At 54.2% G+C, this 23,915-nt stretch overlaps 1 protein-coding gene across 7 annotated transcripts in view; it reads right to left on the bottom strand.

Moving 5' to 3' along the window:
- Positions 1-23,915, bottom strand: part of NTNG2 (netrin G2) — an 82,699-nt gene that overhangs the window by 39,065 nt on the left and 19,719 nt on the right. For all 7 annotated transcript variants that reach the window (XM_054520748.2, XM_054520751.2, XM_054520750.2 and 4 more), the window contains one exon: positions 7,121-7,764. In XM_054520748.2, the coding sequence (XP_054376723.1) occupies positions 7,121-7,764 (644 nt within the window). The remainder of the gene's footprint in view (positions 1-7,120; positions 7,765-23,915) is intronic.

The raw sequence follows: 23,915 nt of genomic DNA, 5'->3' as shown, positions 1-23,915 counted from the left end.
AGTAGGTGGGATTACAGGCACCTGCTACCACACCTAGGTAATTTTTGTATTTTTAGTAGAGACGGGGTTTTGCCATGTTGGCCAGGCTGGTCTTGAGCTCCTGACCTCAAGTGATCCGCCCGCCTCGGCCTCCCAAAGTGCTGAGATTACAGGCATGAGCCACCGCACCCGGCCACCTTACCATTGTTAAGTGTACGGTCTGGTGGCATTAGCACATCCACAGTGCTGTGCAAGCACCGTTACCATCCCTCTCCAGAACTTTAAATCATCCCAAACTGAAGCTGTCTCCATTAAATACTAACCCCCATTCCGCCTTCCCCCAGCCCCTTGCAGCCATCACTCTACTTTCTGTCTATGAATTTGATGACTCTGGGGACGTAGGGTAAGCAGAATCATATGGTACTTGTCCTTTTGTGTCTGGTTTATTTCACTTAGCATCTTGTCCTCAGGGTTCATCTGTGTTGCAGCGTGTGTCAGGTTCTCCCTCCTTTTTATGGCTGAATCATATTCCATTGTATGGATGGGCCACATTTTGTGTCTTCATTTGTTGATGAACAGTTGTGTTGTTTCTACCTTTTGACTACTCTGAATAAAGCTGCTATAAACATGGGTGTACAAGTATCTGTTCAAGTCCCTTCTTTCAATTCTGTTGGGTCTATACCTAGGAGCAGAATTGCTAAATCTATATTTAAGTTGTTCAGGAGCCACCATACTGTTCTCCACTGTGACTGCACCGTTTTTGTTCCCACCAGCAATGCATGAAGGTTCCGATTTTTCCACATCCTTGCCAACACTTGTTATTTTTTGCTTTTCCAATAATAGCCATCCTCGTGGGTACCTCCACCTATTTTGTTTTCATTGAGATGGGGGTCTCACTATATTGCCCAGGCTGGTCTTGAGCTCCTGGACTCAAGTGATCCTCCTGCCTCAGCCTCCCAAAGTGCTAGAATTACAGGCACGAGCCACCACACCCAGCCCTTCCATCTATATCTCAACCTCCTGGCCTCAGTTTCCTCATCTGTGTCATGGGGACAATGATCCTCACAGGATAGGAATTAATGAGGAAATGCACATAAAGGACTCAGGATGCTACCTGGGCTATGGGAATTCTCAGTGAATGACAGTTAATATTGCTGAGGGAGGAGTCTCTGCCTTCCCAGAATTTCAAGGAGTCAGTGCAGGCAGAATAACATCATAGAATTCCCTTCTTGCCCCTGTTTTTCCTGTCGAGCAGCTGAGAAAGAGATGCAGGGAGGGTGGGTACAGGAATAGGGTGGCTGAAATCGCCTGTCTCTGTGCTCCCCTCCCCGCACCCACCTGCCCACCCTCCATGGTTTTCTTCCCTCTGCTGTTTCTATTCTAGTCCAGTGTCCGTCCATCTCCAGTTATGGGGCGATCAATAGGGACAGGATGTTTATGGAAGAAAACAAGAAGGCAAGAAAGAGGGGAGGGTGTCAAGGGGGGAAAAACCAGGTTGGGGGAGGCCCAGGGACATAGAGCAGCTAGACCCCCGCAGGGTCTGGGGAAGCTGGGTCTGCAGGAGCTGGGCTTGGCCAGTCTGGAGCTCAGATATGCCCATCCAGGCCCAGCTCAGCCTCTTGGAACTCACGGGTTTCCTCTCGCTCAAGGACTTCAGCCTCCTCCTGGGCAGAAAGCGGGTGAGGATGCAATGCCTGGCACGTAACCCATAGGTTCCCAATAAATGGTACCTGCCTTTCCTGTTCCCTTAATCCACATTTATTCCTGTTTAACAGAATGGGCACACAAGACCTTAATTTGGTGCAAAGGACCTCCTTTCATCATCTCCCACAAACACCACACACTGGGCTTGAATACCTCCAGGAATGGGGAACTCATTCCTCCTTTCCTGTTCCTGCTGGCAAAGGACCCGCTAGGCTGCCTCCCCGGAGCTTCCTGGGTTTTCCGGGCAGAGGAACTTGTGTGGGATGATGCCCCCTTCCCTCTGACTCCCAGGTCTGGAGTGGGCAGGGCTGGCTGGGTTGTTTTCTGTCTTGCCCCTGCCCTGGCTCCAGTGTGTTGGCCCTGCCTTGGGCCCTTCGAATGCAGCTGCTACCACGGCTGCAGGAGGACACTGAGCATTTCAGAGCCGGGGTGTTCCCTGGCAGCTCATGAGCTGCTCTGGGCTGCAGCGGCATTTTGTTTTCCTTGCACAGAGTTTAAACAACTTTTTGAAGTAGGTGCCAATATTTTTGAAAGCAAGAGACTTTACATAGATACTTCTGTGCACCTTCCTTTGTAACCGCAGAAGATCTGGAATGTTTGGTCCACTGTCTTGTGAGGAGCCTGCTGTCTCCATTTCTCCCCAGGCCACACCCTTCCCTATCGCTTCTGCTGGTACCATAGGTACCCATATACATTATCTTCTTCTCTTATTTTTATTATTCATTTGAATTTATTATTATGTTTTTAGAGACAGGATCTCTCTCTGTCACCCAGGCTGGAGTGCTGTGGCACCATCATAGCTCACTGCAGCCTCAACCTCCCAGGCTCAAGTAATCCTTCTGCCTCAGCCTCCCAAGTAGCTAGGACTACAGGCGCACACCACCATGCCTGGCTTCCACGTAAGTTGTGTTCCCAGCCTCTGCAGACATTTGGGATTGCAACCCCTATGAACCCAGAGGCATACTTCCACACTCCTTCTAGTACCTGGGGTAGGTGCAGGAATGGCCTCATATCTAGGCAGCCCTGACCCCAAGCCTCCCCCACTTCCCTTTCCCACCGTCTAACCAGAGGAATGAGACACTGGGATAATCTCTTTGAATATAGCATTTCATCAACTCCTCACAACAGGCAGCTGAAGTCATTACTATTTCTCCATTTTGCAGATGAGAAAACTGAGGTTCCAACAGGTTACAGTCATCCATCTCCATGGATGCAGCAGCTTCCACCTCTCCAGCTCACTTGAGGAGCTTTGCAAAGACACAGCCTTCTGGACCTCACCCCAAGCCTCCCGGTCCCAGAGCTCTCAGTGGTGGGGCTGGGGAACCCTGTCTTAAATGGCTGTCCTGTGAGATGCTGGGTCAGGTTTGGGCCCCCCTTCTCTTAATGGTTGTATGGAGGGTGAGGGCGGAGGCCCCTCCCGCTCCAAGCACCATAAAGGGATGATCTCATTCCTCCTCAAATCCAGATTCTGCCCCAGATTTGCTGCACAGTCTGAAGCCAGCCACTCTCCAGGCTCCGCACCTGAGTTTCCCCATGTGTGGAAGGAGAAAATAGCTCCCACCCCCTGCCTGCCTTCCAGGAATGGGCACGTGGAGCAGGCTCCGCGGGAGGCAGGGAGGGGGCGTGGCTGGGACTTGCGGGTGCTTGTGCTTCTCTCAGAGCCACCGGCACCCCACCTGCCCCCTGTGGGGCTGCAGCTCAGTCTGTCCCCACCTCTGTCCCCCTCACCATTTGTACCAGTCCCTCCTTCCCAGGGCCCTGGGCTGGCTGCAGCTGCTCCAGCCCCTCCTCCGCAGCCAGGTGCCTCTGTCCTCCCCCTCCTGCCTACATCACTGCCTGCCACTGGAGTCCCCCCTTGGAGCTGGAAATCGCTGATTTGAGTGGCAGAGCAGGGAGCCACCACCTATCAAAGAACCTTCAATTCAAAGGGGAGTCCCGTGGGATCGCCCCATCATACAGGCTACCTGAGCTCCAGGTGGGCTCAAGTCAGAGTTGGGACCAGAAATGAGGCAGCCACTGGGCCAGGGCTAGGGACTGCTTGGTGGCTGAGTCTGTCTTGAGCCCGGACATGCTTGTGTCTGGATGTTAGCTGTCTGCCACGTACTGGCGCTGTGCAATCTCCTTCTATTCCCTGACCTCAGAGTCCTCGGCTTCTTCATCTGAAAACATGAGGCTAGGAGAGCGCTGTCCCTGCAGGGAGAGCTCCAGGGGGCGGGGATCAGGTCTGGCTTGCTCAGTGCCGTGTCCTTGGCTTGTGGGATCCAAGCCATTCAATAACCATTGGGGAATTAAACGGCTATTGATTAAACAAGAAAATACCCATGAAGCCATTAATAACAGCGCTCAATAGCAAATGAGCCCGTAGCAAATGCTCGATAAACATTTGCTGTTCTTGTTAGTGGACCACAGCGGAGGCACTGGGCAACATGGCGGTCATGAAATTCTGAGGGAATCCTCAGAACAGGTTCAGTGTAAAATCCCAGAGCCTGGGAACCCCCAGGGGTCCCTGGTGCCCACTCAGGAACTTCGGGTCCCACATCCCCCTTTGCCACCAGTCCTGTGTCTCTGGCTTCTCAGCACGGCTGGACTTTCCCAGGGGAACTGAAGAGGGAAAAGGGGAGGTAACCTCAGTCCTTCGCTGAACCGTCTAACCCGACCCAATTCAACAAGCCAAGCTGCCGCCTGAAGAGTGTTTACTCTCTCTGAATTGATTGCACACTCTCGCCACCACCTCAGCTCCTCCCCGCCGCCCACAGAGGCTGGGTGCCAAGGGGAACCACCTCCAGGGAGACATGGGCTCCAGGCAGCCTCAGGCCTCTTGTCACAGATGGGAAATCGAGGCAGGATGCAGACAGGCAGGGTTTGAACCCCAGGTCACCCTGCTGGGGTTGAAGGGGCACCACCAAGCCCTGAGCATCACAGTCCCAGTCTGGACCCTTCAGCTGGCCCAGACATGAGGGCCCCACATGAGCCGCCTTATGAAAGGTAAGGCAGGGTCCTTGAACAGTTGCCTGAAGATGAGGGTTTCCCTGAGCAGTCCAAGGTCAAAAGACAAGCCAGGAGCCTGCAGGGCCTGGGGAGCTGGTTCCCAGCCCTGAGCTGCTAAGCCCAGTGGGACTGCGGGGATTGGCGGGTGTCTAGTAGCAACAAGACAATTGCATCCCGAGGGCAGAGGTCACGGAGATGCCCAGAGGCTGAAAGTCTGGACACCATTTCCACAACAGTGCCTATATATGGGGTGGTTTCCAGAACATTCCTGATTTTGAATATCCTGTCCCAATTGGAGGTGGGTTAGAGATCACGGGTGTCAGAACCACGGGCCCCTGTCTGCACCTGCTTCACTCCCATCTGCCAGACTTGAAGCTGACTCCAGCTTCATGAACGACCTGCCTTTGCCTTTGCCCACCTGGAATCCACACACACCGTCAAAGTGAAACAAAATGCAAATACAAGCTGGAAACAGCAGCACCACAGCGGCCTGCCCAGCCTCACGGCGTAGGCATCACCACAGCACATGGCTGGCAAACGGGCTTCCAGCCTTTCTCCCCAACCCATGATGTTTTTTCCCAGTCCCGTACACACTTACAGCCAATGTGTGTTCAAGACGCAGAAATGATATACAAGGCATATTATATATTTTCAAAAACAGGATTATACTCTACCTGCCATATGGCAAATCACTTTTTCCACTTGTCAGGAATTACAGATTTGGGTGGGCATTGAAAGCCTGCAGTGGAGAGATGCCCACAGTGATCATCCCAGCTGGGCTCCCCAGGTGCAGCCCCTGCCTGCACCTGCCTAAGCCAGGCTCCTGGCCCGGACTGCCCCAGCACCCTTGGGTCTCAACTCTCTCCTCCCTCAGCCCGCCCCAGCCCTCTCACTCCATTATTTTGTCCAATTTTTTTATTAAACACTTTTTTTTAGCGCATATTATGTGCCAGGCACTGTTCTGAGTGCTTCATCAACTTTAACTCATTTAACCCTCACCACAATCCAGCAAAAGAAGTATGCTTGTTACCATCCCCATGCTACAGATGGTCCAGGGAAGATGGCATTGCCCCCACAGACTGGCATATTATCTGCCAAAAGAACAAGTGACCCAGGACAGCACAGAACCGTTTAATCATCCACAGTCTAAACAGTTTTTGGGAGGTAAAGGCTGCTTTCATCTCCTATGACAGTCTTTTGCCTTCCTCAAAGTTTCCTCAAAACACATTCCCCTCCAGAGCTGGGCAAGAAAGAGCTGCCGCAGCAGGCCTGGGTTGTCCACACCCTGCACATTCCAAAGAAAGATCTGACTTTGGCCTGGTTTCTGCGAGGTGACCTCTAATCCATAAGCTGTTGGAGTGTCCTGTCTAGGAAGTGTCCATGTTTGCCTGCGGGTCTTGGGCCACATCAGAGAGCCTATGCTAATGATGAGATTTATTGGGGGGCCTTGGGCCATGTAGTATTAGCTCGACCTCTGGAGGGATTGGAGCCAAAGGCCAGCCACATCATCAGCAATGCCTATATCATCAACTCCCAATAAAAACTCTGGACACTGAGGCTTCAGTAAGCATCCCTGCCTGGCGATAGTTCACAAGCATTGTCCCATGTCACTGCTGGGAGAATCAAGTGCTGCCTGCACAACCCCACTGCGAAAGAACAATGAGAAGCTCGCACCTGGTATCTCCTGGACCCAGCCCTGTGCACCTTTTCCTGTTGCTGATTTTAATCTGTATCCTTCATTGTAATAAACCATAACTGTGAATATAGCAGCTTTGCTGAGTTCTGTGAGATTTTCTAGTGAATCATGGAGCCTGAGGGCGGTCTCGGAAACCCCTGAACGTGAGAGCCCATTCACTGAGCCCAGCTCTGCCCAGACAGGCTCCACTCCCGCCCTCCACACCTCCAACACATGCACTTCCGTCTTCCAACACGTGCACCTTCTTCTGTGGAAAAGCTCGGGCATTGGGTCTGTGCAGCCCCAGCCATCTTAGGCAGTCCCTATGATGTAATATCAGGTAATGTCCTGGGAACCAGGTAACGTCCCAGCTGCTAGGTAACCTCCTGGAAACCAAGTAACATCTCAAGAATTAGATAATGTCCCAGGCACCAGGTAACATCCCAAGAACCAGGTCATGTCCCAGGTACCAGGTAACATCTCAAGAACCAGGTCATATCTCAGGTACCAGGTAACATCCCAAGAACCAGGGGATGTGTCACATACCAGGTAACCCCCAGGGAACCAGGTAACGATGTATCACATACCAGGTAACCCCCAGGGAACCAGGTAACGATGTATCACATACCAGGTAACGCCCAGGGAACCAGGTAACATCCCAAGAACCCAGTCATGTTCCACATACCAGGTAACATCCCAGCTATCCAATAACGTCCCAGGTAACAGATAGCATCCCAGGTTGCAGGTGACATCCAGGGCTTCCCCCGGCCTTACCTGCCAATGACCTCGATGTTGGAGATGGCGTAGAAGTACTTGTAGAGGTTCTCCCGCTGCACATAGGTGCCGCCCAGTGCCGGGCGCAGCAGCCGCATGCGCAGGTCGGTGAGGGTGAAGAACTCCTTGAGACCCTTGGCGCTCTCCAGCCGCGTGTAGAGGTTGTCCATGTTGCGCAGGTCGGGGCCGGCAAAGATGGCGAAGCGGTCCCGCACCTCGAAGCGCACGTGCTTCTCCTTCTTGGAGCCCGCCCAGCGCGAGTACTCCTCGGTGCAGAGCACGCGGTGCGCGCTGGAGGACGACATGTCGCGGGCCCGGCGGGCGGACATGCCGAAGGCCTCCATGCAGTCCTCCGCGTAGAACTGGTAGGGCTGCCACGTGCGCCCGTTGTCCAGGGACTTCTCCAGGACCATGACCGTGGGCCGGCCGTACTCGAAGGTCATCACCACGTCGTCGGTCAGCTCCACGGTTTTGTTCCACGAAAGGGTGATGTTGGCTTCCAGCGGGCTGGGGTAGCGGCTCCAGGTGATGCTCTGCCAGTAGGTGGCCAGGCCCTCCTCCTCCTTGTCGAACATGAGCCTGGGCGGGTGGGCCAGGTCCGGGTTGGAGGCGTCACACTCGTTGCTGCATAGGTAGGGATTCTCCTGCAGCGGGGAGAGGAGAAGGGAAGGGTGGGTGCTGGATGCTCGGGACGGCCTGGGAAGCCTCCGCGCGGCCTAGCCCCTGCCTGCGAGCTGAGACACCTGCTCTGTGGCTACAGGGCCTGTGCTCCGGTGCTCAGACACAGCTGGGGGATTTGTGCCCATTTCCTCAATGCGTGCAGAGGTGTGCAATCCCGTGGCTTCCAAAGGAAATGCATACTTGTTCCTGATCTAAATACAGACAACCAAGAAGGCTGGGTGTTAGTCCCCTGCTCTGAAGCCCTCCATGGCTCCCCGTTGCCTGGAATACACAGACCTGACTCTGCAATATACCGACCCCAACCTGCCCTCCCACACCTGGTGACACTGTGCCTGGGCCTCCCCAGGACAGCTGTCCTCCTGCCCCTGCCTGGTTGTACCTCTGAGCCTATGCAGATGGCATTCTCTCTCCTTCATGTGTCCTTCCGTTCTCTGTCTGCCTAAAAAATTCCCATTCACATTCTCGACTCTGTAAACATCTCCTAAGCCGAGTCACCTTCCTGAGCCTTTTATTTTTTAATTTTAATTTTTTTTTTAATTGTGATGGAGTCTTGCTATGTTTCCAAGGATGGAGTGCAGCGGGGCAATCTTGGCTCACTGCAAGCTCCACCTCCCAGGTTCCAGCAATTCTCCTGCCTCAACCTCCCAAGTAGCTGGGATTACAGGCATGCACCACTCCCGGCTAATTTTTGTATTTTTAGTAGAGACAGGGTTTCACCATGTTGGCCAGGCTGGTCTCGAACTCTGACCTCAGTTAATCCACCCGGCTTGCCCTCCCAAAGTGCTGGGATTGCAGACGTGAGCCACTGCGCCCGGCCCCTGAGCCTTTTTACCTGTACCCTTAGGATTGGTGAACACATTGAGGTGCTCAAAGAGGGCCTGGAAGCTCTGGGTCCCTCCCCGATCCCTTACTCTGTGAGTCTCTTCTATCTGGCTGTTCCTGAATTTGATAAACGGGTAAATGTAGGGGAAATGCCTTTCTAAGTTCCGTGAGCTATTCTAGCAAACTATCAAACCTGAGGGAGGGGTCGTGGGAACCCCCAATTTACAGCCAATCGGACAGAAGTACGGGAGGCAGGAACTTGCAATTGCATCAGAGGTGGGGCAGTGGGGTGCGACCGAGCCCTTCACCTGAGGGTTCTGACGCCAGCTCTGGGCAGTGTCAGAATTGAACAGAATCATTGGACACCCAGTGGTGTCCAGAGAGCTAGAGAATAGGTTGTTGGTGTGGAAAACCCACACATTTGGTGTGAGAAGTGTCATTGATGGAAACAGGCCAGAGGGATCTGAAAATGTCACTAACGTAGTGGTCCCCAGGGTCAGAGGGATAACTAGGCCGAGCACAGGGCATTTTTAGGACAGTGAGGCTATGCCGTATAATGCTGCAGTGGTGGATGCGCGCCATTATGCACGAGTCAAAACCCGTAGACCCGGGCCGGGTGCGGTGGCTCACACCTGTAATCCAGCACTTTGGGAGGCCGGGGCAGGCAGATCACCTGAGGTCAGGAGTTCAAGACCAGCCTGACCAACGTGGAGAAACCCTGTCTCTACTAAAAATACAAAAAAATTACCCGGGCGTGGTGGCGCATGCCTGTAATCCCAGTTACTGGGGAGGCTGAGGCAAGAGAATCACTTGAACCTGGGAGGCGTAGGTTGCAGTGAGTCGAGATCGTGCCATTGCACTCCACCTGGGCAACAAGAGTGAAACTCCGTATCAAACAAAAACAAAAACAAACAAAACCAAAACAAAACAAACAAAAAAACCCATAGACCTGTACAACACAGTAAGTGAACTCTCATGTAAATTATGGACTTTAGTTAATAATAATATATCAACAATGGTTCATCAGACATGACTAAAATGGTGGCTCACGCCTGGAATCCCAACACTCCGGGAGGCCAAGACAGGAGGATCACTTGAGCCCAGGAGTTTGAGACCAGCCCAGGCAACATAGAGAGATGTCTCTACAAACAATAAAAAATAAACTGGGTGTGGTGTGGTGGCACGTGCCTCTAGTCCCAGCTACTCAGGGGGCAGAAATGGGAGGATCACTTGAGGCCAGGAGTTTAAGATCAGCCTTGGCAACACAGCAAGACCCTGTATCTACAAAAAAATTTTAAAAATTAGCTGGGCATAGTGGTGCACACCTGTGGTCCTAGCTACTTGGGAGGCTGGGGCTGGAGATTGCTTGAGCCCAGGAGTTTGAGGCTGCAGTGAACTATGCAGCACCACTGCACTGTAGCCTGGATGACAGAGAGAGACCCTGTCTCTAAAGAAATTCCCCAAAACAAAGGCCGAGCGTGGTGGCTCACGCCTGTAATCCCAGCACTTTGGGAGGCTGAGGCGGGTGGATCACGAGGTCAAGAGATCGAGACCGTCCTGGCTAACAAGGTGAAACCCCATCTCTACTAAAAATACAAAAAAAAAAAAAAAAAAAAAATAGCTGGGCGTGGTGGCGGGCGCCTGTAGTCCCAGCCACTGGGGAGGCTGAGGCGGGAGAATGGTGTGAACCCAGGAGGCGGAGCTTGCAGTGAGCCGAGATTGCACCACTGCACTCCAGCCTGGGTGACAGAGCGAGACTTTGTCTCAAAAAAAAAAAAAAAGAATCCCCCAAAACCCCAAATATCCCCCACTAATGCAAGATGTGGATAATAGGCAGGGAAAGATGGTGGGTGGGGGAGAGTGGCATGGGATTTTAGGTACTTTCTGTACTATCTGCTCAATTTTCTGTAAATCTAAAATTGCTTTAAAATATAAAGTCTATTAATTAAAGAAAGAAAGAAAGAAACAAACAAACAAATGAACACTGTCATTAACGACCACCCAGTGCTCCGGACCACTTGTGGCCCTTTTTGATGAATATTTCAGGCGTCTGGTTTGCTCAGAGACAAAATGGCTTGGATCTAAGTTAAAACCTCTCACTCTCGAATGAGCTGTTTGTCCCCCATGGGGGAAATGGGGCCTACCGCCTTCTGAGGGGCTGAGCCACACTCCCGTGGCCCCCACCAGGCGCCACTGCAGCAGCCTTAGCCTGTGGGCTTCGATCCTGTAGGGTGGAGGACAGGTTCCCCGGCTGCCTGGGGTTCCTTGGTGGCAGGGCTGACCCTCGGTTCATTGAGGCAGGTTCCACAAATCCCTCTTTGACCCAAATAGCTCTGTCTTCAGGCCCCCAAGCAACCTCAGGGTGGCAGGAGCTCACCATAGAGTTCAATATCTCCTTAAGCAGATGGGGGGACTGAGGCCCCGGCTCAGGGCAGGACTGGACCCAGCCTTCTCAAGAGCAGACGGCACCTCTGAGGAGGAGTCTGCTGTTACCATCAGAGATATCCACACCACTGGCAAGCCCACCGTGCCAGGACAGCAGAGGGACATGGGGCGGGGGGTTCCTAGCTTCCTCACTCACTGGCCAGGTGACTCTGGGCAAGACACACCCTGTCCTGGGCTGTTACCTGGAATGGCGAGGGGCTGAGAGGCTGCGGGGATGGCCCAGTGGCCTGAGTGGGTAGCAGGTGCTGGGCTGGAGGAGGCAGGCTTGACCCGTGAGGGAGCCGGCAGCCGGGAAGGGTGCTCTGAGCCTGGACGCAGAATGAGGTCTGTCTGTGCTGCTCGGGAGGAGTGATGGGCAGGTGCTCCAAGAGCTTGCACCTGGGCTCTGGCACCCAGGCACATGCCCCCCTTCCCCCAGCCCAGCCATCACCCCCTTCCCGAAGTCCCAGTGCTGCTTCTGCTGCCCCTGGGGCCTTCCTAGGGGCTGAATGGTGTCCCCCAGATTTCTATGTTGAAGCCCTAACCCTAGTATGTGAGAATGGGACTGTATTTGGAGATAGATTATCTTTCGAGAGGTGACTGAGGTTAAATGGGACCCTCAGGGTGGCCCTAGTCCAATCTGACTGGTGGCCTTGGAAGAAGAAGTTTGGCTGCCGGATGAGACGCTGGGGCCCATGTGCACAGAGAAAAGGCCGTTTGAAGGCACAGTGAGAAGGCGGCCGGCTCCAAGCCAGGGAGAGAGGCCTCTGCAGAAACCAAACCTGCCAACAACTTCGTCTTGGACTTTCAGCCTCCAGAACAAGGAAAGACATTTTTGTTGTTTAAGCCACCTGGGTCTCGTGTGGTACTTTGTTATGGTGGCCAGAGCTGACTAAGACGAGCCTCATGCCAGGTGAGCAAAGAGGGAACAGGCCGGGAGGAATGGCTCAGAGGGGTAGAGACGAATTGGGAGTTTTTGATGATTTCCCCAGAGGCTGTCTCTGGGATCTCCTCCACCAGCCTGGTTTCTCAGTACGCTGGCACCAAGCGGTGTCAGACTGTGTCACCTACCCAGAAAGCTCTTATCAACCCAGCACTGAAGCTGTGCCATTTCCCAGGCCACTTCGTCCCCTCCCACCTCAGAGCTTGTGCTCCTTTGGTCACTCTCTGTCCTCCTGGTTTTCAGAGCCCTCCCACATGTGCCTCCTCCAGGAGGCCCTCCTGACTTGAATCAGTCTTTGAACCCAGTTCTCTCATCATCCATCATAGAGTTGTTAATGTGCTTATTGGGGACAGTGTAGTGAGGCCTGCATATTGGGCCTGGACCTCAGTAACCACTCACTCAATTATACTTATTATTATTATCATCATATTAATAAACTATTAATAAAATGACAGTGATATTGACATATCGCCTATTGAGTGTTGATAGCATTCCTGTCAACCCCAACTGCTGAGCCACCCACACTTCACCTTTTCCCTGGTGTCTCTTCGTCTTCCTACCTTACTTAGCCCTACCCTGCCCAGGCCCCTGATGGGTTCTATGGGGTGGGGGCGTTGCGGGGGGGACAGGGTATCCCTCAAAGCCCCCAGGTGCACCCGGCCTGTCTGTCACTGGGAAGACTGACACAGCTGGCTCTGGCAGGAGATGGGGGCTCCAAGCTGGCTGCTCCAACCTATGGGGCCCTCCGGCCCCCGCCCCGGCCGGGAAGCAGATGGTCAGAAACTAATGAATCAGCCTGTGTGTTTACAGGCCCCTCGCCTGCTGCGGAGCGGGCTCAGTCAACAGCAAGTACAATAAATAAATCTCGAGCCGCAGCCAACACAATTCTCTCTCCCTCTTTCTCTTTCTGTCTCTCTCCTTTTCCCCCTCTGAGTTCTCTCCCTAAGGTCTCAGAATTCCACTGAGCTGGTCAGGAGTGCGGAGCATCCCAGCAAAGGCACTGTTGGCGCTGACCTGACCTTCCTTTTCCTCTACAAACACAGTATTGCTTCCCCTCACTTTCCTTCTATTCTTGTTTTGTTTTGTTTTGTTTTTTGAGACAGAATCTTGCTCCGTGGCCCAGGCTGGAGAGCAGCGGCACAATCTCAGCTCACTGCAACCTCCGCTTCCTGGGTTCAAGCGATACTCCTGCCTCAGTCTCCCAGGGAGCTGGGACTACAGGCGTGCGCCACCCCGCCTGGCTAATTTTTGTATTTTTAGTAGAGACAGGGTTTCACCATGTTGGCCAGACTGGTCTCGAACTCCTGACCTCAGGTGATCCGCCCGCCTCAGCATCCCAAAGTGCTGGGATTACAGGCGTGAGCCACTGGACCTTCTATTCTTCACTGGGGGAATTCTGGGGACCCACTGGGGTATTAGAAGCCCAGTTTACCCCAGTCCCCCCTACCCCAGTCCCCAGTCAGCATCTGACAGCTGATAATGTCGTGGGGGCGGGGCTGAGACTGGGAGTGTCTCCTCTGAGCGGGGGTGAAGGTTTGCCAGCCTCCTCCGGGTCTGCCCGTTTCCACCCATCTCCAGGACAGCAGATCAACTAATCACAAAAACAGCAGTCAGAACAAAGTGGCCTAATACAGGGAGAGATTGTTAGGCACACCTCTAGCCTTTCAGGATGGCTCCAAAGCCGCCCTTTGATAGTATCAAAAGTAGTAGCTGCCTCTTTAAATATTTCATGAAAATTAAAACAACAACAAAAATCATACCCCTGATTTTTAAGAACAGTCTTGGGATTTTCTCTAGAAAGATGCAGTAATGGCCAGGCACGGTGGCTCACGCCTGTAATCCCAGCACTCTGGGAGGCCAAGGCGGGTGGATCACGAGGTCAGGAGATCGAGACCATCCTGGCTAACACAGTGAAACCCCGTCTGTACTAAAAAATAAAAAAATTAGCCAGGTGTAGCGGCGGGCGCCTGTAGTCCCAGCTACTCGGGAGGCTGAGGCAGGAGAATGGCGTGAACCTGGGAGGTGGAGCTTGCAGTGAGCCGAGATCGCGCCACTGCACTCCAGCACTCCAGCCTGGGCAACAGAGCAAGACTCCATCTAAAAAAAAAAGAAAGAAAAAAAGATGCAGTAACATACCCATTTTCCATACAGTTTTGGACCCTGGAGTCTGAAAGCCCTGAGTTCCCTCTCAGCTCTCTCCTTTGAGGCTCTGTGACCTTGACGAAGTCACTTGACTTCTCTGAGTCTCTATTTTCTCATTGATTGCCATGTGAGATGGTCTGTGTCTCACACTACCTAGAATCCCTAGGAAATGTCTCCAAACGGGAGCGATTATTTTGAAACAGCAGCTTCGTATTAACTCAGGGACACTCCACTCCCAGCAACCTTCCACAGGAGGAAGGGGTGAGGCTGAGACCACCAGGCTTGTGCATGAGAAACCCTGGAACTTCATGGCATGGACCGTCCCGGGAACGGCTGACTCAGAAGAGTGTGATGATTGTAACATTCAGTGAGTGCCAGCCCTGTGCCCGGGCTGGGTTGGGTACTTCGCAGCCGCTCCTCCCTGCACCCTCTCAGCAACCCCCAGGGAGGTAGGTGCTACAGTCAGCTCCACGTCTCAGATAAGACACTAAGTACCCATGGCCGGACGTCACTTACCCATCCTCTGGGCTCCACGGGACCCAACCTTGAGGAATCTTGGGGAAACCAAGCCCGTCATGTCTACAGCTTTCCTATGTCTCTGGACACACAGGCAAGTCACCTGAAAGATCAGGCAGTGTGGCTAGAAGTCAAAGGAGGGTGGGCAGAGGGAAGGGAAGGCAGCCAGCCAGGCCCATAGCACCAGAGAACCGGGTGAGGAGGAGCCTCCTACACAGATGCCAAGCCTGAGCTCCTGGCATGAAATATTCCATGGAGAAACCATTTCATGCCATGCTTTTCAAGCCTCGTGATGGGCGCTTAAATGCTTTTCCTTTTATGTTGTTTTCTGTGCAAAGGGTACAGTCAAAGTCAGAGGCCAGGTTGTAAACATCATAGGCAAGCTGCAGGCAAAAAACATAATTGAATGGGAAAGTGAACTGTTAGCAAGAATGGAGGTAAATGTGCCCGTGGGAAGCCCAGCCATTTGAACCTCCAGGCCCCTGATTAAGGAGCCCGTGGAGGGGCAGTCACTGGAATGGTCACCAAGTCTCAGGAAGAAGAACAGACAACGTCATGCAGCTGGCCTTGCACCCAAGCCTGCGCTGGGATGAAATCTCACAGTTGGGATGAAATCGCCAGGGTGTCCCAGGCAGGGCTCTGTGGTTTGTGGAGGGATGCATTGGCTCACTCCCTTAGCCGCTCCCCAGCTCCACAGGCTTGGGCGAGTCCCCCAATTTCCTTGAGCCCAATGAGGCCCAGGACATGCTACCCTAAAACCTTCTTTTTTTTTTTTTTTTTTTTTTGAGATGAAGTCTCACTCTTTCGCCCAGGCCGGAGTGCAGTGGTGCTATCTCGGCTCACTGCAAGCTCTGCCTCCTGGGTTCATGCCATTCTCCTGCCTCAGCCTCCCAAGTAGCTGGGACTACAGGCGCCCGCCACCATGCCCGGCTAATTTTTTGTATTTTTAGTAGAGACGGTGTTTCACCGTATTAGCCAGATGGTCTCGATCTCCTGACCTCATGATCCGCCCGCCTCAGCCTCCCAAAGTGCTGGGATTACAGGCTAAAACCTTCTTAAAATATTTTAGGCTGGGCACAGTTGCTCACGCCTGTAATCCCAGCACTTTGGGAGGCCAAGGCGGGCCAACCACCTGAGGTCAGGAGTTCAAGACCAGTCTGGCCAACATGGTGAAACCCTGTCTCTACTAAAAATTAAAAATAAAAAATAAAAAATTAGTTGGGCATAGCGTTTCGTGCCTGTAGTCCCAGCTACTCAGGAGGCTGAGGCATGAGAATCATTTGAACCTGGGAGGCAGAGGTTGCAGTGAGCTGAGATCACACCACTGCACTCCAGCCTGGGTGACAGAGTGAGACTCCGTCTCAAAAAAAAAATTTTTTTTAAGCTGAAGCGATTTGAGAAAACCACAGAAGCGGAAGGTCACTCTTTGACCTTCCCCTTCCCTTCTTCCCTGAAGCAGGACATGAGGCTCATTTGAGAGGTGCCCTCCCAATGCCCAGAGGAAGGAACATTCTCATCTCCAAAGATGCAGGGTCACAGAGAGGGACCTGGACACACAGGCCTTGCAAAATTCCTGCCAGTTTTCACCAGGAGATGATACTTTTTTTAAGCCAATCATACTTCTCCATGACTATTTCTCCATTAAACCTAGCATACAAAATAGATGTTCACCAACGTGTTGGGTCTTCATTCCTTATGAAAGCTCCCATGAGGCCAGGCAACACAGGGAGATGCCATCTCTACAGAAAAAAAACCTCAAAAAACAAAAAATAAAACTAGCCGGGCATGTCGGCACACACCAGTGGTCCCAGCTACTTGGGTGGCTGAGATAGGAGGATCCCTTGGGCCCAGGAGGTCGACGCTGTAGTGAGCCATAACTGTGCCAACTGCACTCCAGCCTGAGTGACAGAGCGAGACCCTGTCTGAAAAAAAAAAAAAAAGAAAAAGAAAACCTTAAAGCCTTTTTCACATAAAACTTATATTAAATCCACTCGTATGCTTTGGTCGTGTTAATCTGTCATTTATGATGTGGCCTCAGCCACTAACATAGGATGGGTGAGGAAGAGATCTTTCTCCTCCCTGAGAGCCTCAGCTTCTCAGTTGGAGGGGAGGCTTCATGCGGGCAGCGACCACATCTGATCCTGTCCCCGCTCCAGCCCCAGCCCCCAGCCCTCCTCAGGGACTCGGGAAATCTTCGGAGAATGAATGAATGCTCAATGAGGTTACTAGCACTGGCTTCACAGGGTTGTCATAGGAATGATGCTAGGTGCACCATGGCAAGTGCCTCGGTGGTGCCGGCTCACGGGTGATGAATGCTGGGAGAACATTCATGGCCACTGTCTGGCCTGGTGCTTCAGCAAACAGCAGGCCCCACCGTTAGGGAGCATGTCTTCCACCTCGGCCCTGTGCTGGGCGCCCTGTGTGCGTCAACCCCACCTCTCACGCTCCCAGGGATCCTGGAGAGTGCGATCCTTAGGAAACTGAGACTCGGAGAGGCTGAGCAATGTCCCAGGGTCATGTGGCTTGGCAGCAGCTGAGGTGGGACAAGAAGCCAGGGGATGGCCCGCTGAGCAGGGCCCTGAGACAAATTGGGAAATGGTGCCCTTCACCCAAAAGGGAAAGGACACCGCTGCCTGGGCCACACTGTGCTCCCGCAGACTCGGGTTCCACGGGGAGGCAGGCGGCATGTCTCTTGACACCAAGGGGCATGGGCAGGCCTGGGGAACAGTTTAGCAGCTGACAGATTATTTTGAACCTGTCTGCTGATTTGCCAGCGGAACCCTTCTCATCCTCAGCCCCTCAGCCTCACGAGGACGGGAGGCTGCTGCCGCATCCAAGGTGGAAGGCTGGAGGCTGCCCAGAAGAGGCCGTGGGTGTGGGTGCCCAGGTAGAGGGCCAGGACGCGAGCACCGGGGAAGCAATCGTGGGGGAAGGCAAGGAAAGGCAGCCGAGCTAGCCCCACCCTACTCCTTGGACGTGGCCTCTGCCATCTCGGGGGAAACCCTATGGCTTGGGCAGGTGCATAAATCAATAGGTGCCCTGACCCGTGGGGCCGTGGAATTAGGACTCAGGGGACTGACCCAACACCATGTGTGAACTTGATCGGGTCCTTGCCCTGTCTGTGCCTTGGTTTCCCTATTCACGAAATGACCAGGCAGGAGTGGGCTGTCTGCCTCTGACCCTGACATCCTAAAGTCTCAAGTTCTGTGTGTTCCTCAGGCCCCCGTGCTGCTAGGGAGGAAGGGCACAGAGACACATCCTCCTCCTTTGACTCCATGGAGAAAGCCGGGGTGCTGGGGGAATTCTCCTTAACAGATTACTTCCTATTTATTGGTAAGAAAAGTTGCAGAGGGGATAAATTATTAACAAAGTGGAAACGGAGATTCTGTTCAGAGGTGATTCTAATCCTAGCGGCCCTGACGGTCTCCAACTCTCTGAGCTCTCCCTCCCTCCCTCCCTCTCTTTTTCTGTCCCTCTGTCTCTCTCTCTTGCTCCCTCTCGCTCTCTGTGTGTGTGTTTCTCGTTCTCCTTCTCTGGTTTCATTGATCGCTGTTCCTCTTGCTCTCTGTGCTGCTAACTCCTTCCCCAGCGTACAGGCTTCTCTCTCCTTCCCTTTCCGGATTCTCTTCGTGCACAGGCCCTGGACGACAGACAGCAAGGTCACCCTCCCCGCTCGTGAATCAGCGTAAACTGACCTGGCATTTTAGGGCTGGAGCTGCAGCTGGCCAAGGCGGCTTTTCTGTTTTGTTTTCTGGTTGGAGCAATTTTCCTCCCAGCTCCAAGCAATTACTCGGGCAAGGGCAGGCAAGCGAGCCTCCGAGCCTCCACACGCTGCCTCCCCAGGGACTCGCTCGTCCCAGCAATGAGCCTCCCGAAGCCACGGCGACCGCCCCCGCTCCTCCCCCAGGGGGGCCACAGTAGGCATCACCTGGGCACAGGTCCACCTTGAACCCAGAGTCTCTGGCCGCCTCTCAAACCTGCCTTGGCTCAAAAGCAGACCCAGAAAATGCATCTCAGTTCCTTGGTTGCTCAGAGTGGCTCTCGTCGCCGCCCCTCACCCCGCATTATTTGGGAGGAAAGGGAACACTTTAGGCCTTTCAACCCTGCCCACAGTGTTCCTCCTTCCAGAACCTTCTGTGACTGTGAACTCTGGGAGAGCAGGGGCCTCGCCCACCTTTGCGCCACACTCCCAACAGCTGTTTGCACGCAGCGGTATTTGACAAACATTCCCTAACCGAGCAAGGACCTTCTGCAGTGGCTCCAGGCAGTTCCATGCAGGTAGGACGCTGCCTGGGGGAGAGGCGATGGGCACCCGCGGGCCTCGCTCCGCTTTGGGGATGCTGTTCCAGCAGAACGACTGCTTAGTCTTCTTACCCCAATTTGGGTTGCCCCCACAGAACGCCCTGAAATCCTTTCGGAGGACCTGAGGGCATTGGGCTGCCCTGATGGGCGAGCTGCCCAGGAGAGGGTCTACTGGGAAGCCAAGGTCAGAAAGCAAGGATGAAATGCCAGGCCTGGCGTGGGCACCCACTGCTCATCAGGACCGCAGACCCCTGAATGACTGATCTCCTCTGTCAGCTGAACTGCCAGAGTGTGGTGCCATGGCTCTGGCTAGACAAGGGCTAATCTCTCCAGGAACTTAAAAATGTATTATTGTTTTTTTAAAGGACACATTCTGCTTTGCCCTGGGCATATGTGGATTCTTCCCACAGCCAGATTTCCAGGAATGTTTGGGGCAGGAAATTCCATCCCAGCTGAAGAGTGCCCATGCATCCCTGGGGCCCCCCACAGGCGACTGACAAAATGGACCAGACACGTGGGCAAGGCTCCCATGGACCAGACATATGGGCAAGGACAGACACATGTCTGTCTCAGACAGGGCAAGGCTCCCCTTCTCTTGCATACCTCTAGCGACAGGGGTTTTATTACCACAGAAGGTAGATAGGTCAAACCCCACTGCTCCCTCCTTGGAGTGTGGGGCTGAAATTTGGCGGATGCTTTGCATCTTTTCTTCGTCCTAGGTTCCCTATTTTTCTCTGGCTATGCTGTAAACATTTTCTAATTGATTAGAAAAAGGAGAGAGGGAGGCTGGGTGAGGCTAGGCCCTCCTCCTTCCCCACACCAGGAGCTCAGTGATCCTCAAACACTTCCCTACCAGGGCCAGCGGGAGTGCTCAGCCGCTGCTGCTCCTCCTCCTTTCCCTCCTCCTCCTCCTCCTCATTGCACACACAGGGGCTCAATCTGGCGCCTCCCTTCCTACCCGCTCCCTAGTCAGGGCTTCACTGGCCACCCAAACAGCTCAACACTTTCATACTTTTTTAAAAAGTAAATAAAAGGAAAGGAGAGATGGAAGGACGAAAGAACGGGAGAGAAGAAAAGGGAAAGAAAGATAAGGGGGCGGGTGGGGGAAGGGCACCGGGAGGAAGAGGGCTACATCCGGAGAAGCCCAGGAAAGTGCATTATTGATTCAGGACTTAGAAAATGCTTAGAGAGTAGGAACAGCGCCCTGCTCTTTAAAAGCTTGTGCAAAGCATAAGCTAGACCCAGGCAGCCTTCCCAAAGAGGGCCCACTCTGCCGCCATGAATATTTTATCACGGAGGGAGGAAAAAAGTGGCTGTGAGGGTTTCAGTGCTGGGGTGGGGTGAGGGGCAGGCCCCCCTGGCTGGGGCGCTTGGTAGCTGCCTCTCCTCGGATCCCCTCCGCAGATCCTGGGGGCCTTTTCTGGGCCCCCTCTCCTCTTCTCTGAGAGCTGCCCTGGGCTTTCTTGCTGATCAACAGGGCCTCAGCCAGGTTCCAACAGAGGCCCAGGCTGGGGAAGGGGGTCGGGGGGAAGCATCAGCTGAAAGAGGTTTCCAGATGGGCTGAGAGTGAAGCCTGGTCCCCAGCAGTGGTTTCTCCTAAAGGCTCACTCTGTTCTCCCCTGCCCCACCTTGGTTGGGGCCTCCACCGACCCCTCCAGCCTCCCCACCCCCAGCCCATTCTCAGCCTGCAGCCAGACGCCCTTCTCTTCATAAAACATCCACGTTGTCTCCTGCTCCTCCTCAGAGCCCCAGCACCTTCCCCTTCTTAAGTCCAAACCCTGGGCCTGGCTCTGCCACCAGCTCTGCCTCTCTCTCGTGTCTTTCCGGCCTTGTTTTCTTTGAGACAGAGTTTCGCTCTTGTTGTCCAGGCTGGAGTGCACTGGTACGACCTTGGCTCACTGCAACCTCTGCCTCCCGGGTTCAAGTGATTCTGCTGCCTCAGCCTCCCAAGTAGCTGGGATTACCGGATGTGCCTCCACACCTGGCTAATTTTGTATTTTTAGTAGAGACTGGGTTTCACCATGTTGGTCAGGCTGGTCTCGAACTCCTGACCTCAGGTGATCCACCCGCCTCGGCCTCCTAAAGTGCTGGGATTACAGGCATGAGCCACCATGTCTGGCTTCTGGCCTCGTTTTCTACTGGCCAGTCTCTCCCACCTTTTGGACGCCCCCTCCACCCCCCTGAGCTTTCAGGTTGAGCCACCTTCTGTCTGCAGCTCTCCCTCCAGCCTTTTGCAGGTGTCTGCTTAAATTTCTCTTCCTCAGGGAAAACACCCCTGGCCACTGCCCCCCAGTCCCAGGGGAACGCTGGGTCACAGTTTTCCCCAGTGGCTTCTTCGGTTAATGACGGGTATGTCCCTTCCCCACTGTGTGCTCCAGGAAGGTAGGGGCAGAGCCTGACACAGCCGAGTGACTCCCCCTCCTCAACCCCTTCCCTCTCCAGGTGTTCCATACTCAGAACGAGGTCTTAGGAGCAGACACAGCACCCGATGGACGGGGCCTGCCCCTGAGAACAGCCAGAAGCTGTGACTTCCGAGGGTTTCTTCCTGCTGGTCTCTGAGGAGTTAAGGGGCAGCGGGGCCGAGGAAAGAGTAAAGTCACTGGGTCTGCCCACACCTGGGGACACCTGGACAGGTACACCCCTCTGTGGATGAACCCTGGCCGGCGGTGGGGGGTGGGTGCGTGTAGTGAGGCTGGGCGGTAAGTTTCATTGATTATTCATTCACTTATTCATCAACTATTTGTGAACATCCTTCGTGCGCCAAGTAGCCCCAGAGAAGCAGCTCTTAGATTTGGCCACCCATGAAAACATGACAATACTTGGGGACGGGAGGGGTGTGTCAACATTCCTGGGCCCTAAGGTCAGAAATTCTACTCCAGATTGAAAGCTAACAAACAAACCAACAAACTAACCAATCGAGTAATTAACCAATCAACTAACCAAAACCCTCAGCAGGTGACTCATATGTGCGACCAGGTTTGAGAGGCTGGTCCAGGTGGCCCAGGGAAGGGCACCCACACGATGACACTGTTCCTATTATTTTACCTACAGGTGGGGAAGCCAAGGGCCCCCGAGCCAGGCGCTTGCTCAAGGTCACACTTCTGGTGACTCGGGCACTTTGCTCCCTTTTGGGAATGTCGACCATTCTGCTGTGTCCACCAGAGAAGTCACCTGTGTCCTGGTCCCCATGAGTGGCACAGATGACAAGCCCTGGAGGTGACGGGCTGGGGCAGTCAGAAGGCTTCCTGGGGGAGGTGGGATTTCATCCGGACTCAGGACAGGTGGAGGGAGACTTGACTAGTCTGGGAGGATGGTGCTCTAGGTCGACTGAGCAAAAGGCCAGGCCGGACACACAAAAAACTGCAGGGAGCAATGGGTTAACGCATGCACGCTGCTGAGCCAGGAGCTTGGTGGGGAGCACAGGAGAGAAGGCCAAAGGGAGGCTGGGAGCCAGATGGGCAGCTTGACATTAAGCTGCACCAGGGAGAGCCCTAATGCTGGCCGGCCCCCCTCCTTCCAGGAAGACAGGTGAAGAGCCTGGGAACAAAATGTGAGGGCTCAGGTGGCCCTCTCCCAAGCCTGGAGAGCTGGCACCCCTTGGCACCCAGGAAGCCAGAAGGAGGACGGAGCACCTGCAGCTCAGATGTGAGAGAGGCTCCGAGAGAGCTGAGGTAGGCCATGGAATTCTCTTCCTCCTGGTCTTTCAGTTTTAAGACGACAAGATACTTCAGGCTGGAAGGGCTCCAGGGCAGGCCCAGGAGAGGTTTCAATCCGTGCTTCTCAAACTTGGCTGTGCACTGGGACCACCTGGGGAGGTTTAATGCCTCCTCCTGCTGGGCCGCCCAGAGAGGCTGCTGAAGCTGGTCTGCGGGGCAGCTGAGGCAGGGGGGGAATGAAAAGCTCCCAGGCAAGTCCAGTGTGCACCCCGGCTGAGAGGCATCCAAGTGGCTCGGAGGGCAGCCCGGTCCCTGCCCGCTCTGCTCCTGGTGGGGTCATAGCTGCCCACTGGGCTTGAGGCCTTCGAGAAGACTGCCCCAAGTGTTGGGAGATGGAAAAGAGCCACAAACCCTGAAACCTCCCTTTCCTGCTGGGAGACAACCCATACCCCGTACCCAGGGCTGCAGTTCTCAGCTGATGCCTGAGCCCCTTGGGGGAGGGTCCTGGGCATCACGGCTAGTCAGGGCTGATGAGGCACAGCGTCCACCCGAGGTCGTGGCTGCTGCCTCCAGGACCCCCTGGGTGGGACAGTTTTCCACTTTGGAGTGGGCAGAGACAGCAAGGAAGGCCACCCAGCCCCCCACCCGCTTGGGCCTCCTCCTTCCCGTGTCCCTCCTCTAGGCTGAGAGGCGGCCAACCCAGTGCAGGGGCGGGGAACTGGGCAGGAGGGTAGGGCTGCCCCGTGCCAAGCAGACAGGCCTGGAGCCCTCCCTTGGCAGACACCACACTCCTCCACCCCCTGCACCCTCCACCCTCTATTTTTAGGCCCATTATTGTCCATTGTTGGGTACAATTTTTTCCCCACTCCTTCCCCAGAAAAACAATCAGGTTCCTCCAGGCAAAGCCATCTCGCCTTCCCCAGAGCTGGTGCGTGGGAGCACGTTCGCTGCCAAATAGACATGAAATAAGTGAATTATCAAGTAACTGGATTAGCAGACTCCATCGTGTCTCAAAGGGCAGGGGGTGGGGAACACCACCGTCACTCCTCCGGGCCCTCCCTTCTCTGGACTGCCGGGGTGTGCTGGGGGAGGAGAGGCTGACAGGGACAGTATGCTCACCAGCACACATGGCTGCACGCACGCACACACACACAGATGACAGCCGCCTCCGTCTATCAGGCGCTTTCTGAGATCCAGAGCGACTCGTGTCAGCTGAGCAGCCTGTTTAGGAACCTGGATGCCGGGCTGGGCGGCCCAGGCTGGAGGTGCCAGGCTCCTCTACTTAGAAGCTGTGTGGCCTTGGGCAAGT

The sequence above is a fragment of the Pongo abelii genome, chromosome 13, assembly GCF_028885655.2.
Source record: "Pongo abelii isolate AG06213 chromosome 13, NHGRI_mPonAbe1-v2.0_pri, whole genome shotgun sequence".
Taxonomy (NCBI): Eukaryota; Metazoa; Chordata; class Mammalia; order Primates; family Hominidae; genus Pongo; species Pongo abelii.
This window is presented reverse-complemented; position numbering and strand designations above follow the sequence as displayed.